Source organism: Halichoerus grypus, chromosome 8, assembly GCF_964656455.1.
Source record: "Halichoerus grypus chromosome 8, mHalGry1.hap1.1, whole genome shotgun sequence".
In the NCBI taxonomy this organism is placed as follows: Eukaryota; Metazoa; Chordata; class Mammalia; order Carnivora; family Phocidae; genus Halichoerus; species Halichoerus grypus.
The window spans coordinates 70,204,388-70,220,895 of record NC_135719.1 but is presented as its reverse complement, the minus strand read 5'-3'; the positions used below and the strand labels follow the sequence as shown (position 1 = coordinate 70,220,895).

Below are 16,508 nucleotides of genomic sequence, written 5' to 3'. Positions count from 1 at the left end.
TTCACATCACTGAATCATGTAGGTGTTAAAACAAATGAGGTAGTTTGCGTATGGGCTGGTATGGAAAGTTGTGACATTTATTGTGTGAAAAGCAGGTTGCAGAATAATGTGAAAGATAAAACTGCCTTTGTTTTAGGTCTATACGTGTACATCTACATGCATAAAGATTATATTTATTGAGCACCTAGTATGTGCTGAGCACTGCTGTAATTACATTAGATGTATTCATTAACTCAATCTTCACTACAGCCCTGTTTGTTTGGGGTTTTTTTTTAAAGATTTATTTATTTATCTCTACACTCAATGTGGGGCTTGAACCCACAACCCCGAGATCAAGAGTTGCATGCTCTTCTGACTGAACCAGCCGGGTACCCCTTGCTTTTTTTTTTTTTTTTTTTTTAACAGAACAAGCCTTTTGAATTGTTTGTTACTCCAAAAAGCTTCATTTTTAAATTTAGCTTTCTGACTCTGTTCTTGTGCCTTCAACACTTTCACAAATGATTTTCTGCTCCTCAGTAAGGAAAGCACGCTTGATCCTGTTGTGAACACACGTAGCACACCTGGAACCACCCTAGGCCCTGCTGACGTGTTTCCTCATTTTAGACCACCTCAGTAAGAACTACAGGTTTTCACAGCATGGACTTCTTGAAGTCAGCCTGGGCACACGCCACATGCAGATTTTGGGGCTTTCCCAATCTTCTCGGTATAAAGGTAAACGATTCTATTACCAGGGATCTGGGACAGCCTAGTTTTGTTAGAGGCTGTATTGTAGGACAGCCTTCAGTGGTATGTCAAACGCTGGACCATTCTGAATGCCTATGGATGCTGTCCCCAGAAAAGGAAAAACCAACCCTAATTGTTAATCCCCATTTTACAAGAAGAGTTGAAATAAATTCTTCATGTTCATGGCTAATAAGTATCCAAACCACAATGTGAATCCAAATAGTTTGGCTCCAGAGCCTGCTCACTTCCCAGCATGCTATGCTATGCCTCTCAAAGATGGAAAGGAAGTGTACTTTGCACCCTTTATTTTTGTCTTACATCTATGTCTGAATTTTTTTTCCTAGAGTAAGCATGTAATTTGTATTTGGGGAAAAAACTTTTTTTTTTTTTTTTTAAAGATTTTATTTATTTGACAGAGACACAGCGAGAGAGGGAACACAAGCAGGGGGAGTGGGAGAGGAAGAAGCAGGCTTCCCGCAGAGCAGGGAGCCCGATGCGGGGCTCGATCCCAAGACCCTGGGATCATGACCTGAGCCGAAGGCAGACGCTTAACGACTGAGCCACCCAGAAGGCCCTAAAAAAAAACCTATTTAAAACAGCCAGCTTAATTTGATGTTAAGTTCAAGCATTTAACTTTCCATTTAATTTCCTGCCAAATCAGCAAATCCAGAATTTAAGGAGAATAGCTACATAAGAACATACCCACAGACAATAAAAACCCCAGGATGATTCAATATAGTATTAATTTATTAGGTCCATTCTTTAGGAGTAGAAAGTAAGTTTTTCTGGTACTATTTGTTGCCAGAGGCTTCACCCTTATTTATGCAACTCAAAAGCATAAAGCAAATCAGAATTTTCTTGTTTAAAATATTTTCAAAGGGAAATGGCCTTTCTGCAGTATAAAGTGGAAAGAATAAGAAAACGGCTGCTAGCTACATCTGAACCGAGTCCACTTTTCTATGCCCCACCACTTGGCTAGATCATGTCTGGATTGTGCTCTTGCCAGCCCCTCAGTGGTCTGCCTGCTGCCCCTGTAAACCCATTCTCCACGACAACCATAACGAAGTTCTACAAAAGTGACACCAAGCCTGCCGTGGGCTACCTCTGCAAATTCTTCAAGGGCTTCCATTGTTCTTGGGATAAAAACATCCTTCAGGAGGCCAGTAAGTCCTTGCACCCTCTGGTTTCTGGCCACTGGTGCACCTCCTGCACGTCTTCTTTTAAGGGCCTCTGCACAGGTTTCCCCCTCCATTCCCTAAATAACCCCTACTCTTTCAGACCAAGGCTGAAATGTCACTTCCTCAGAGCGGCCATTCCTGACCCCCAGACCAGGTCCGTTACCTGCTCTATGTGCTGGTAGCTCTATGTCCCTTTTCTTCAAGACAGAGTAGTAATTTCACATGTATTCATCTGGTTATTTGAATGTCCACCTCTAATGAGATATAAACTCTGTGCAGGTAGAGAGTGGCTTTTTGCTTTCTGCTTACCTTTTATCCTCAGAAGTTAGTATACTTTTATTAAATGAATAATATGATAAGGTACTGAGCCTAAGTGGTACATAAAGCAAAACATGAAAAAACAGCATTTTGGTGAATGTTTGATGTTTATCATTCCTCTCATTATTACCCGGTTACCTCTCATTATTATTCCTCTCATTATTACCCAGTTTAGAAATGAAAAGAGAAAGACAAATTGTATATTATCCAATTAATTTATTGAGTATCACCTACAGAATATATATATATACACCGATATTTTACGTAAGAAAAAAAATGGTTTCTCGGTCTTCACCATAACTGCTCCATGTAGAAATAACAGTAGTCAACATTACATGCAACTCTATTTTCATAACAACCGTGCATCTTTATATCAGACCACTCACAGGACATTGCCTCCTAATCAACCTAAATTTGCAGTAAAATATGTTTTCAGAAATAAATAATTGATAAGCTAAAATAAGTTCTTAAGGCAAATAGCTATAAAACCTGGACAGAAGCTTCCTTAGTTTCTCATCTTCTAGAAACAGCTTCACAAATCGTTTGGAAAATCAGCCTAGAGGTAAGCATAATAAACCACAGTTCCCATCCCTTCTTGAAGCTGATCTTTCTCAAGAATTGATCAAATAGCACCTGTTGATAGAAGATAGCAATAAGGCCTGAACCTGATACTTAGGCTTTAATTCTGGATCAGTTTTCTGGCTTGGGCTGGTCGGGAGTTACTTCCTTCAGAATCTTCATCAGTGAATGTAAGTGAGTATGTGTTAACATTATCTTCTCTTTCAGCTGGGAAGAAAAATGAGTAGGTATCAGGGTTTTTTTTTTTTTTTTTTTTTTTAAAGATTTTATTATTTATTCATTTGACAGAGAGAGAGCAAGCACAAGGAGGCAGAGCTGCAGGGCAGGCTCCCTGCTGAGCAGAGGACCCTGGTTCATGACCTGAGCCACTCAGGTGCCCTGGTATCAGGGCATCTTAAGCTTAACACTCAATTTGATGATTCTAGAAGCCACTTCAAATTTAAACTAGTGATTGAGAGATGACAATGTCTCAACACACTACATAAATATGCTTGTTCTATTTCTGAAAGAACTTTATGCAACAAACCCAGAGCACAGTAAGATCCTCAGATACAAAGTTTCATATGAAAAAAGACCAGCCACTGCTGAGCATCACTCTTCTCTGTCTCCCTCCTTCCTACCCCTTTTCACCAGGTTTAAACGCCCAAGTATTGGGAAGGAAGACAAGAATACGGTGGGGTAAGAAAGTTTGTGGAGAGCAGCATCAGTGAGTCTTCCCCTCCTTCTCCAGTGGCAAGAATCTTTTTTCCCCTCTTTGTTCACAGTAACAAATGCCTTTCTTCAATATTCTAATGGCCTTCAAAAGTAGCCCTGGTTGTTGGGTTAAGAACCTGTGTTTGTGGTAATTAGGGAATTTTCAATAGTTCTTTCACCTAAGAATAGCTAAATCAAGAACCAAACTTAATGGTATTATTTAGCATACAACATGTGCTTAGTAAATAAAGTTATCAATGAATACAGAATTATGGATAACAATCTTCTGTTGAAGTCAACAAAAATCTTATTTCTGACATAATTTGCACCATACACTAAATCTTTTTATTATCATCCAAGATAGAAGAATAATAAAAATTCATCAGGAAATGCTGCTTAAATAGGTAACTCTAGAGCCTCTTAATCTTCTTGGAGTACCCCTGGATGTGGCGAATCATTTCTCTGTTGCCTTCAAGATTTTGTTCACTCCTCATTTTTACTATGATGTGTTGGGGTATGTATCTCTTCTGTGTTTATCCTACGGGGGCTTGTTGAGGTTTTGGATATGTAAATTAATGTTTTTCATCAAATTTGGGAATTTTTCTACTATTTTTTCTTTGAATATCTTTTCTACTTCTCTACTCCTTTGGTATGTATCCCTTTTACCAAAGAATATTTAGGTATGCTTGATGGTGCCCAAGAGATGTCTTAAGCTCAGTTCACTTTCCTTCACTCTTTTTTCTTCAGATTCCATAACCTCATCAATCTGTCTCCAATTTGCTGATTCTTTCTTTGGGCAGCTCAAATCTGTTGCTGAGCCCCTCTAGTGAATTTGCCATTTCAGTTATTGTACTTTTCAACTCCAGGATTTCCAAGTGGTTCTTTTTTATAATTTCTAACTCTTTAAGGATATCCTCTGTTTGATGAGATATTGTCATCATACCTTCCTTGACTTCTTTAAGCAGTTTCCTTTAGTTTTTTGGATCTATTTATAATAGCTGCTTCGAAGGCTTTGTCTGCTAAGTCCAACATCTGGACCCTTTCGTAGGCAGTTATAGATGCCTGCTTTTTATCCCATGTATGGGTCATACTTTCCTCTTTGAGTGTTTTCTAATTTTTTGTTGCAAACTAGACATTTGTAAAAAAAATTTTTTTTTACGATTTTAAGTAACCAACATGGGGCTCGAGCCCACAAGCCCAAGATCAAGAGTCACACAACCACCAATGGAGCCAGCCAGGCACCCCACAAATTGGACATTTTAAATAATATATTATAGTAACTCTGGATACTAAACACCCACTCCTCAGCTTGTTGTCTACTTATCTGTTTTAGTGAGCTGGAGAGAGTATTTCACTGATATCTGTTTTCCCCACCATATGAGAGTCTGCTGTCAGTCCTCAGAGAACCCAGCCTTGAGTATGTGCAGTCACCTGGAAGGACAGTGGTTTCAGCAGGTTCTCTTTCAGTGTTTCCCTGATCTTCGTGTCAAGTGTCAAGCTGTTCAAGCTGTTCGCCTTCACTAATTGCTGGGCTGAGTGCTCTACAGGTTTGGACAATGCCCTGGGACATAAATTGCTCAACAGTCTAATCCAGTTAAATTCAGGACCCCTCCCCCTATTTGTAGGGGTAGTCTTTAAAAGACTGGTAGCCAGTCTTTTTGTTGTTCTTCTGACGCCAGGAGGGCTCTTCTTAGCTGTCTATTCCCTGATTCTGTCTGGTAACCTTCAAATGAATCTATGGCTTAGCTTGTTGCTCTCATGGAACTACCAGCTTCCTCTTGATTGCTTTCCTCAAAATCTCTACAGTTTTGGGCAGCAGTTCCCTTGTGCGGCGGGGGGAGAGGGGCAGTTTTTACAGTCTGCCTCTTAGCCGGGCCCCTCCCAACCTAGGGGCCAGTGTCTCTCGGAATGACACCCTCGCTTTACAAGCAGAGTGCTGGGTATGGGTGCCAGCTTCTGTTCTTCTTGGCTTACCTCTGCCGTGTGAGACCTCTGGCCTACATGCAAGCTGGGGAAGGGTGAATGGGCTCCTAGTACTTACCCTGCTGTGCCCGTGGTAGAACTTGCACCTACAAGTGGCCGTTTTTGACTGGAATAGAGCTTCTGATGAGAATTCCTGATAGCCTGCCCCTCCTGGGAAGATACCACAGCCCTCAACTGGGAGCTAGGGCAAAAAATGATCCCTGTGTTCTTGGCTACAGCTGCCCAGAGCCTCCCTTCCTCTGAGGTAGAGAGGCATGAGACAGAGGGAGCAGGCTCAAATGCCACCGGGCTTCACTGTTCTTACAGAAGTTTTGTACGTTTTCTTAAATAAATGTCTCCTCATTTGCTTTATGCCTTGAGGAAAATTTCTTACTGATTTAAAATGGTTGTTTCCTTTGTAATTTTATTCAGTTATGGCAGTTTTCCTGGGGGGAGGGGGGGTTGGTCCATGGAGTTCCTCAGGCTGCCATTCTAGAAGTTATCTCCCATACCAATGAAAATAGTTACTGACCCCTCTCATCAACTTGGTTGCTTAGAGCCAAGGTTGGCTCCCTGTGACTGCAGGATACCCTGCTGCCCATTTATGTAAATTAAGTTTTACTGCAACACAGCCACACCCGTTTGTTTATATATTTGTCCAAGGCAGCTTTTGTGCTACAATGGCAGAGTTGAGTACTTGAGAATGAATGGTCACAAAGCTTAAAATATTTGTCATCTGGTCCTTTATAGAAAAAGTTTGCCAACACCTGGCTTAGAACATGGTTTCATGAGCTTAGTTAGCTATGCAAAACAACACCCCCTAAAATCACTCTTCCCCTGTCCTAAAAGATACTTAAACTTTGGAAAATAAATGCCATTGGTTATAAAATGTATAATGAGCAGGGAATAAACTATTAACAATACTAAAAACAAAATGAACAATAAATTCTAAGGTTGTTCTTCTGCGGGTAGTGACGTTTTAGCCAAATTTCCACTCAGAAAGAGTCAGTAAGCTACCAAAACAAATTTGCTTTCTTCAACTCGAAAACTATCAACCACTAGATTCTTATCAAATGGATAAGATGATCATTTCACCGCTTTCCTGAGACATCTAAACATGAAGTGCTTACAGAAAGGACAGATCTGGGGCACCTGGCTGGCTCATTCGGAGGAGCCTATGACTCTCGATTCGGAGTTGTAGGTTCAAGCCCCACGTTGGGTGTAGAGATTATTTAAAAATAAAATCTTTAAAAAAGAGAAAAAAAGAAAGGATGGACAGATCTAAGAAAGATGATGGTGTCCATTCCCAGCACAGAGGGGAGAGTAGAGGAAATCCAGGAGCTAAACAGCTTTCTTCCTCCTCTTGAACTGGACCTTACACTATCTGGCTTTGTGTCACAAATTCAGTAAGGAATGCCAAACCAGGAATACAGGATTATTGGAGTATTACACCATTTTATCACCACCGAATTCATTGGAATAAACTGCCAGGAGTTGTCTATACAGGCATACTTCATTTTATTGTGCTTTGCTTCATTGCACTTCAAAGATACTGTATTTTCTACAAAGTGAAGGTTTGTGGCAACCCTGGGTGAGAAAGTCTGTTGGCATCATTTTTCCAACAGCATTTGCTCACTCCATGGCTCTGTCTCATTTTGGTAACTCTCAGAATATTTTAAACTTTTCATTATTATTATATTTATTAGGGTTATCTGTGATCAACAGTTACAACTCCCTGAAAGTTCAGATGATGGTTAGCATTTTTAGCAATAAAGTACTTTTTAATTAAGGTGTGTACATTGTTTTTTTTAAGACATAATGCTATTTCACACTTAGTAGACTACAGTATAACGTGAACATAACTTTTATATGCACTGGGAAACCAAAATAATAAGTTGACTTGCTTTTTATTATGGTATTTGTTTTACTGTGGTGGTCTGGAACTGAACCCACAATATCTCTGAGGTATGCCTGTATTACAGGAAACATACAACCATCATGAAATTTTACCTCTGCAACTTTTTCTGGTAGAGACAAGTTGTGAATATCCATCTCAGAGGCATTTACTATGGCTTTTGTTTTTAACAGATAGCTGGATAGAAAATATAGAGAAAATATTAGTATCATCCTACAGATAAGATTATCAATGAACGAAATTTGACCTCTAAAGCAATGTCAGGCAAAGACAGCCTCCTTACAGATTTTCATTTCAACATTCATATTGTATTTTGTAGGAAAAACACATTCTCAATTAAGAAATCATCAGAGACTCTGTGTCTCATCTCACCCCTTACCAGCCAGGAATACAGGAGACAAAATTATCCCATGACAAATTAAAACACATAAACCAGGTCGTATGAATAACTAAATCACATAGCAGTTAGAAGAAAAGTTATCATATGGTGACAAATGCGGTTGGTTACCTACCAAGTAGTCATTCCTAACTTCTTTCTTGTTAACAGAACCCAGATTTTGCTTTGTTTTGTTTTAAAAGATTTTATTTATTCATGAGAGACAGAGAGAAAGAGAGGCAGAGGCAGAGGGAGAAGCAGGCTCCCCACAGAGCAGGGAGCTCGACACAGGGCTCAATCCCAGGACCCGGGGATCATGACCTGAGCCTAAGGCAGACGCTTAACTGACTGAGCCACCCAGGCGCCCAAGAATCCAGATTTTGTTTAGGACAGGAGTATGCTCAATCCTAGGAGATGAATCAGAACTGTGCTAAGCCAAGTGTGGCAATCTTATTCCCTCCTCTCACATATTTGCTTTCCCACCTTAAGGCAATCATGTGACATAGTTCTGGCCAATAATAAGGACACTTTTGATGATAAAATGAGACCATTCCCTGTGTTCCCACTTCCCATATCCTTCTCCTGGTTGGGGATGCTATTGCCTATATATGTAATGCTTATAATTGCAGTAGATTCCAAGAGGAAAAGGCCAAGAGAAACAGAGATGCTGATCCAGAGCCCTATTGTGGCTGAACCACTGAAGGACTCCTGGAGCAGCCAATTACCCCACTCCTTACTTGTTAAAGCCACTGTCAATCAGGTTTTCTTTTACTCACAACCAAATTCATTCTGATACACACAGACATAGATTATTATCTTCCCAGACTCATGCTACCTATACTTGCCTAATTTCTACTTAATCAGAAAGAATATACTGACCTTTGAGTCCCAACTCCTCATTTTAAAGATTAAGAAATTACTTAAAATCTTATACTTTAAAAATTTATATCAATTTTTTGTTACAAAAAACTTAACTTCCCTAAGCAAAAATTCAATTACAGCTCAGCTGGAACAACTACTTTTAACTGTTTTTAAAGAAGATTTGAGGTTACTAATAGCACACATTTACAAACACTTTTCCCCCTCTTTAAACTTAATTCTAGATAGAAATTATTTAAGAAGCGGGGCACCTGGGTGGCTCAGTCAGTTAAGCGTCCTTCTTCAGCTCAGGTCATGATCCCAGGGTCCTGGTACCAAGCCCCAAATTGGGCTCCCTGCTTCTCCCTCTCCCTGCTGCTCTGCCTACTTGTGTTCTCTCTATCAAATAAATAAATAAACTCTTAAAAAAAAAATATTTAGGAAGAAATTAAAAATTGGAAGTAAATTATCAATCCATCTCAAGTATATATTTCCTGTTGAAAATCTGCAATGAAGAAAGAAAAAAAGAAAATTTGCAGTGAAGAACAAATAGTATACCTAATGTATTTTGAACAACCTCCTGAATGAAGGACGAGCTTTACTTAGGAGTTGTATTATTTTGTCAGATATAGCTCAGCTAGAGACCCCGATCTAAGCACACTGAATGAGAAAAAGGAAACTTTGTTCAATGAAACAAAAATAAGCTTTGGAGTTAAGACAGATTAAAATCTCAGCTCCTCCAACCTCTCTGAGTCCCAGTTTTCTTCTATTAAGAACTCAGTGAGGTAAGCGTAATGCCTGGCACAAACTAGGTCATCAATGGCTGTTTTTGTTTTTTTGTTTTTAATGGTCAAGAAAAGACTATGATAGATGTTTCAGTTTGTTATAATAAACAAAAAAAGCTTAAGTGATAGTAGTATTAGGAAGATAAGTATTCAAAGTACTACGTAAGAAGGAACAAGTATGGTACTTTATCTGATTCTATGAGGCCACAAGGTCATTATTTTTTACTTTTCTTTGGGTATCTATCTGCTTCGTTCTTTTTTGCAGACAAGATTTCACCACATCTACATGCATAACAGAAAATAGCTACCTTAAACCTAGATCTTTCATTTCCCAACTTTGGCACCAGTACCATCTACAAATGACTAGTGTCTCTGGGTCCTTATTTCAAATTCCTAGAATAGGAATTTGGCTTAGCTTAGGTCAGGTATTCACTCTTGATCCTATCACCTGGGAGTGGTATCACATATGATAAAAAAACATGGCCACAAGGTCCCACTCTAAAGGGAAAGAAAAAGGGGCTGGGCACAAACCCAATAAGTGCCTATTACCACATTATTTTGCAAAAAGCTTATCTTCCAGAAGTTTCTGTAAAAAAGAATATCCTCTCATCTATTCCATGGTAAGCTTATTAAGACATAGTATGATCATAAGACTTCTAAAATGAGCATAATGTTATGAAACTATATTTTGGTCCCACTGCCCATCTTTTTGTGTAAGAGACAGCGCCTTGCTGTAGCATTTTCTTTGGTACAAACATTCTGCCTTTTCTGGAAACTCTTTTAAAATGTATTTGATAAAGAATATCTTAAGTCTACTCACCACACCATTTTGTCACTGGAAAGGCAAAAGTGACCTCTCAAGGCAGCCAGGGCAGCATGGGTAGAATACAAATGGAAACCAATGGGAATCCCACAGGAAGTACAGAATAAAAGGTTGTAAGTGCTGGCATGAAAAATAGAATATGGGTAAGAAAATCAGAGAAGAAATATAAAATAACCAGTCTCTGGAACCAGTTCTCCTAAAAACTGTGCTATAATAGGACTGAGACTAAAGAAATGACATATTCAAGAAAGGTTAACTCAGCTTTTAATATAATTACATCCTAGATTATTATGGATGTACAACTGTCACTTATAGAATAATTTACATTTGAAAAGCAGAAAAATCATACTAAAATCAGATTAACATTTTAACATATAAAACGACACATGACCTGGGACGCCTGGGTGGCTCAGTCGTTAAGCGTCTGCCTTCGGCTCAGGTCATGATCCCAGGCTCCTGGGATCGAGCCCCGCATCGGGCTCCCTGTTCTGTGGGAGGCCTGCTTCTCCCCCTCCCACTCCCCCTGCTTGTGTTCCCTCTCCCGCTGTCTCTCCCTCTGTGTCAAATAAATAAATAAAATCTTAAAAAAAAAAAAAAAACTACACATGACCATATAAATTAGCTACCATTAAACCAATTTCTAGCTTAAGAAAAATAATCAAGTTGATTGGGGTTTACCAAGCAATTTATTAATAGAACTCAAATCAGGATTTTTCTTTTGCAAATGTAATAAAAAATTAACTTAAAAAAATACCCAGACAAAATGCCAAAAGAGAAAAAAGAAAAGAAATCCTATTACCCTAGCAAGCCATCTATTTTCTTTTCTTTTATCCTCTGAAAGATTACTGGATGAGGAAACAGGTAATGATTCTAGTTATACCACTTGGGTAAGTCACTCACCATATCTGCTGATACATAAGACATATCCAAATACTACAAAGAAATATTTTTTGTTTTTTTAAGATTTTATTTATTTATCAAAGAGAGAGAGAAAGAGCGCACAAACAGGGGTAGCGGCAGGCAAAGGCAGAGGGAGAAGCAGGCTCCCTGCTGAGCAGGGAGCCCAGGACTCTGAGATCATGACCTGAGCCAAAGGCATCTGCTTAACTGACTGAGCCACCCAGGCATCCTAAATACTACAAAGAAATTTTTTTTTTTTAAGATTTTATTTATTTATTTGACAGAGAGAGACACAGCGCGAGAGGGAACACAAGCAGGGGGAGTGGGAGAGGGAGAAGCAGGCCTCCCGCCGAGCAGGGAGCCCGATGCGGGGCTCGATCCCAGCACCCTGGGATCATGACCTGAGCCGAAGCCAGATGCTTAACGACTGAGCCACCCAGGAGCCCCTATGAAGAAATGTTTTAAGAAAAAAATTAACTATGTTCCATCAGGCATGTACTGAAAACTTTATTTATTTATTTATTTACTCACTCTCTCACTCACTCACTCTGTACACGCACCATGAGGCTCAAACCGACGACCCCGAGATCAAGAGTTGTATGCCCTTCCAACTGTGCCAGCGAGGCACCTCCTAAAAACAATTTTAAAGTGGTTTGGTAAGGGAAAAAAGTATTTGTATAAATATACTATGCAGTAAAACTGCATCAATAGAGTATAAAAATCATGACTACAGAGAAAAAGATTCATGTCAGTGTATACTAAAAAAGACCAAGCAATACAGTATCCCAATTCATTGGTAAATTAAGTCCCACACCACACATGTAGTACTGTATTTTTGTGAATACAGTAACCAAAAAGCAAGCCATGAAATAAATTGCATTAATTTGAATTAATTCCTCTGTAGGAATTAATGGTATCAGACAAAGCACAGTACCTATAGAAAAATGTCTGATAGATACTAATTTATGGCACAGGGCAAAAATGTGAAAAAATCCCAAAATTATGCTTATGTGTGCAATATAAAATATTTCATTGAGTATCAGTCCGCTAATGGCTCAAGTCCTTCAAAAATGAAGGTTTGCATTACCACACCAGGAAAAGAACTATGACCAGCTGAGTGCTTGCTGAAGGCAAAAGGGGATACAGATGGGTAGGGGAAGAAGGTAGTTACAAATACAGCTATGACCAAGGGACCAGTTACAGAAATGAGGACTGTAATTGTCATGAGTATTTCCTCTGTACTTTGTTATGAGTAAGTTTGTGTGTCTGAGTGTTTATCTCTGTTCTTCTCTTATTCCATTATATAAGATCATACTTTATATCATACTACTATATCAAACTATACATTCAATTTAAGTATTACTAGTTTTATATCACAGTATTTAAATTACAAGAGATCAAAGAGAAATGTAAACGTCATTTAAGGACTTTAACTTCCTTTTCCAGAGAAGGGGTTAGTGTGTTTTCAGTTGTATGCATGATAGTTGTAACATGTTAGACAGAATTATGACTTTGTTATTGTCTTTATTTGGAGATTAAGTATGGTTTTAGGAGATGCGTGTGGGTGCCAAGTTAACAAGTGATGGTTAAATTTTATGGTCCACTTGACTAGGCCACATGGCACCCAGTTATTAGGTCAAACATTATTCTGAATGTGTTTTTGAATGAGATTAACACTTGAATCAGTAGACTGAGTAAAGCAGATTGTCCTCCCCATTTGGGGACCCGCATCTAATCAGTTGAAGGTCTTAACAGAACAAAAGGCTGACCCTGTCAGGAATAAAGGGAAACTCCTCTTGCCTGACTGCTTTAAGCTGAGACATTGTTGTTTACCCCCTGCCTTTGAACTTGAACTGAAATGTAGGCTCTTCTTTGGTCTAGAGCCTTCTGGCTTTTGGACTGGAACTTACACTTTGGCTCTCCTGGTTCTAGGCTTGTGGCCTTGGACTAGATCTAAACCACTGGCTCTGCTGTGTCTCCAGCTTGCCAACTACAGCTCTTGGGACTTCTCACCCTCTATAAGCCCATGAACCATTTCCTGACAAATCTCTTCCTGCCAAGTCCCATGGCTCCCCTAATTCTAAAAGTACACAAATACTTGGGAATTTCCCTCCAGTGTTTTAGAAACCATCTAGATCAGTACTATCCAGTTGAGATGTAATGTGAGCTACATAAGTAATTTAAAGTTTTCTGTCATGTTAAAAATAAATTCAAGGGGCGCCTGGGTGGCTCAGTCGTTAAGCGTCTGCCTTCGGCTCGGGTCACGATCCCAGGGTCCTGGGATCGAGCCCCACATCGGGCCTTCCTGCTCTGTGGGAAGCCTGCTTCTCCCTCTACCAGTCCCCCTGCTTATGTTCCCTCCCTTGCTATGTCTCTCTGTCAAATAAATAAATAAAATCTTTAAAAAAATAAATAAAAAATAAATTCAAAATGAACAGGTGAAATTAGTTTTAATACATTTTATCCTACCCAATATATCAAAAATATCATTTCAGCATGTAATCAATATTTTTAAACTATTAATTTTTTTGTATCAAGTCTCCAAAATCCAGTGTGTATTTTGCACTCACAGTATTTCCCAGTTCAGGATGGCCACATTTTAAGTGCTCAACAGCTACACGTGGCTAATGGTTACAGTATTGGACAGCATGTGTCTAGATGTCTTATCCTATTCTAAGAAAGACATTTGGAGAGCTTCTGCTTCTGGCCCCAAATAACCCAATTCCAAGCAAATCACTATTCTCTTCTTCCCTGTTGCCTTTGGGTGGAAAGAGGACACTCTGGTAAGGATAGCTAGGCTCTTTCAGTTGGGAAAGAGGAACTGCAAAACTCTTTCTGGTTACTGAGTAAAGCAACTAAGAATTCCTATACCTTATTTAACCCTAAAACTGTGGTCAGAATGAATTGTTTTGCTGTAAAAGCCAACGCTCAAAATTAAGGAGCCTTCTAATACTAAAATCACTGAGCACTTCGTTGTCACTTGTAGATCACAGCACAGAAAGATGCAGTTTACCCGCGGTATTCAAGTCCTTAACATTCAACTTGTGTTCTTCCCCAGGTTCCCTAGATTACAGAAGAAATAGTCCTACCATGGCTTATTACAAACTCCAAATTTAAAAGTCCTAGTTATCTCAAAGGACTGTAGTTTATGATTCTCACTATACACCAAAAGGTACTTTTCTCCCTTTTCCCACACCAGACATAACCGTCGTAGCCTCACTTCACTTGCACAAGCCACTAGAGATGTGGCCCTCAGAATGATCTTAAAATCTACACACAAATACAACCTTTCCATTTCATTAATACATCAAGTTCCTACAAGTCGCAAACAGGTAAAAGAAACATCCTTCAAGGGGCGCCTGGGTGGCTCAGTCGGTTAAGCGGCTGCCTTCGGCTCAGGTCATGATCCCAGGGTCCTGGGATCGAGCCCCGCATCGGGCTCCCTGCTCTGGGGGAAGCCTGCTTCTCCCTCTCCCTCTGCCTGCCTCTCTGCCTACCTGTACTCTCTCTCTCTGTCAAATAAATAAATAAAAATCTTAAAAAAAAAAAAGAAACATCCTTCAAATACACTGTAAGGACTGAATAAGCTTCTAGCGCAAATAAGAACAAACCATTTTCACCTTGTGCATGTCGGTTCTACGCTCCTCAGTCTTACTAAGTGAGGGACTAGAAACCAGTCGAGAACTCCCAGTACATACCTGCCTTTGAGCGAACCATCAATGCCAACTAGGAAGGGAGCTTCCAAAACCACGTTATTGGTGACTCCTAGGAAGACAAACACGGGTCAGAAGGAGTAGCTGTGAAGCTTGGAAAGGGAAAACCTACCCGCTACAGATAGACTCATCATAGCCACAAAAATCTATGAAAAGTTGCCCCCACCCCTGGCAGAGGGGTTAATTTCCTTCTAAATCTTCACCCCGTCTTTTTCACCACCCGCTCTCGACCATCCCGTGAGAAAGCTGGAACCCCCTCTCTGGCCCTCCTCCGCCTTCCTCAGACTCCGCCCCCACTCACTGGAGAAGACCACGGCTCCGAGGGACCGCGACAGGTCCCAGGCGAGGTGCACAGAGTCAGCGAGCACGGCGTAGCACTGTGCGCATTGGAACACTGCGCACCTCTCGGGCTGCAGCCACGACGGCAACCGCGGGCTGGATGGCAGCTCCTCCGTCCCCAGGCCTGTGGGGCCAAGCGGCGAGGACCCGTTCACTACCTGCGTGTCCCACTCCATAGAAGTCGTACAAGAGTGTTTGTCAGTTGTCTTCTTAGCGCCATCACAAAAATCACCCCGTGGAAGCTTTGCATATCGCGAACGATGCCGCCTCGGCCGAGCCGCCATCTTCCCGCAGCCCGCGCCTCTGTTTCGAAGACGCACCTGGCCCCGCCCAAGCACGGTTCCTGCATCCTCATTGGACATCGTGAGCGGGGAGGGGGGGCTCTGCCTCACGCACTCTGCCTGGATACGCCCTTCGGCGCCAAAGTGGTGTGGAGGGGTGAGGGGGATGGGTGGAGAATCTTCGTTTCTATTGGTCAACGCCAGGAAACCCCGCCTTCAGGGCATTTTTAACCAATAGAAGTGGAGCATTTTCAATTTAAACTCCCTATAAAATTCGGTTTAACCAACGCTTACAGTGGCGCCAGAGTTTTGAACTCGACTGCGGAGGCTGGAGTACGCGTCCTCTTCGTGGTCGCCTGAATGCAGCTTGCCATGGCCGTACCCTCCCTTGAGGAGCTGGACTCCTTCAAGTACAGCGACCTGCAGAACTTAGCCAAGAATCTGGGCCTCCGGGCTAACCTGAGGGTACGGAGCCGGTAGCGGGCAGGGCAGGGTGAGCGGCCTGCGGTAGACTTGGTGGGAAGGGACAGAACGGGAATCCCGGGGACTGAGCCACCTGTCCCTACAACTATGCAAAAAACGGAAAGGGGGCCATAGCATTCACCTTATTTGGGGGCTGATTTCTGGGGGGGCTCACACAGGCCTTGACTTCAAAAAGGTTTGTTCGGCTTGATGTTATTGGAAGTACTCTGGAATTAATTTAGGAAATGCAGGCCCAGAAAACTCAGGGATGCTGTGTCTAATTCAGGTTGTTAGGCCGTCGCGGAAATAATTGCCTTGGCTTCTGGAAAATTCGAAACTAACAATTCTGTGAATTGTAAATGAATCCCAAATCTCTTAATACTTTATTGGAGGACCTGGAAAAAAAGGATGACTTTCAGAGGACCACCCCATGGACAAATTTTTATAACTCAGCCCTGACCTAGAATGATTGTTCATTTATAATTACCATTGTGGTAGTGTTCTGTTTCAAAACCCGTAAGGTCTTTGACTCCGAGGCGTAAAACGATGAGGGGAAAATGTGGGGATTCAACTTGGGACTGGGGTTTATATATTCTTTAGTGG

At 40.9% G+C, this 16,508-nt stretch overlaps 2 protein-coding genes across 5 annotated transcripts in view; one reads left to right on the top strand and one right to left on the bottom strand.

Moving 5' to 3' along the window:
- Positions 1 to 2,438: 2,438 nt before the first annotated feature.
- OIP5 (Opa interacting protein 5) lies at positions 2,439 to 15,477 on the bottom strand. Its single transcript, XM_036084231.2, has 5 exons — positions 15,125 to 15,477; positions 14,809 to 14,875; positions 10,208 to 10,330; positions 7,464 to 7,545; positions 2,439 to 3,005 (listed from the first exon to the last, which is right to left on the bottom strand). Exons 1-5 carry the CDS (start codon positions 15,444 to 15,446, stop codon positions 2,910 to 2,912), a joined length of 690 nt encoding a protein of 229 aa, XP_035940124.1. The 5' UTR covers positions 15,447 to 15,477; the 3' UTR covers positions 2,439 to 2,909.
- NUSAP1 (nucleolar and spindle associated protein 1) overlaps positions 15,392 to 16,508 on the top strand; it is a 35,673-nt gene continuing 34,556 nt past the window's right edge. For all 4 annotated transcript variants that reach the window (XM_078079522.1, XM_078079520.1, XM_078079521.1 and 1 more), the window contains exon 1: positions 15,392 to 15,908. In XM_078079522.1, the coding sequence (XP_077935648.1) occupies positions 15,804 to 15,908 (105 nt within the window). In that variant the 5' untranslated portion in view covers positions 15,392 to 15,803. The remainder of the gene's footprint in view (positions 15,909 to 16,508) is intronic.

What these genes read in the sequence shown, in the direction of transcription:
- OIP5 (XM_036084231.2), bottom strand. Translation starts at nt 15,446, where the DNA reads ATGGCGGCTCGGCCGAGGCGGCATCGTTCGCGATATGCAAAGCTTCCA. An exon ending in GATGGTTCGCTCAAAGGCAG is followed by an intron (nt 10,331 to 14,808) that starts GTATGTACTGGG and finishes TTTTCATGCCAG; the next exon opens with CACTTACAACCTTTTATTCT. An exon ending in TACCAGAAAAAGTTGCAGAG is followed by an intron (nt 3,006 to 7,463) that starts GTAAAATTTCAT and finishes TTTTCTTCCCAG; the next exon opens with CTGAAAGAGAAGATAATGTT.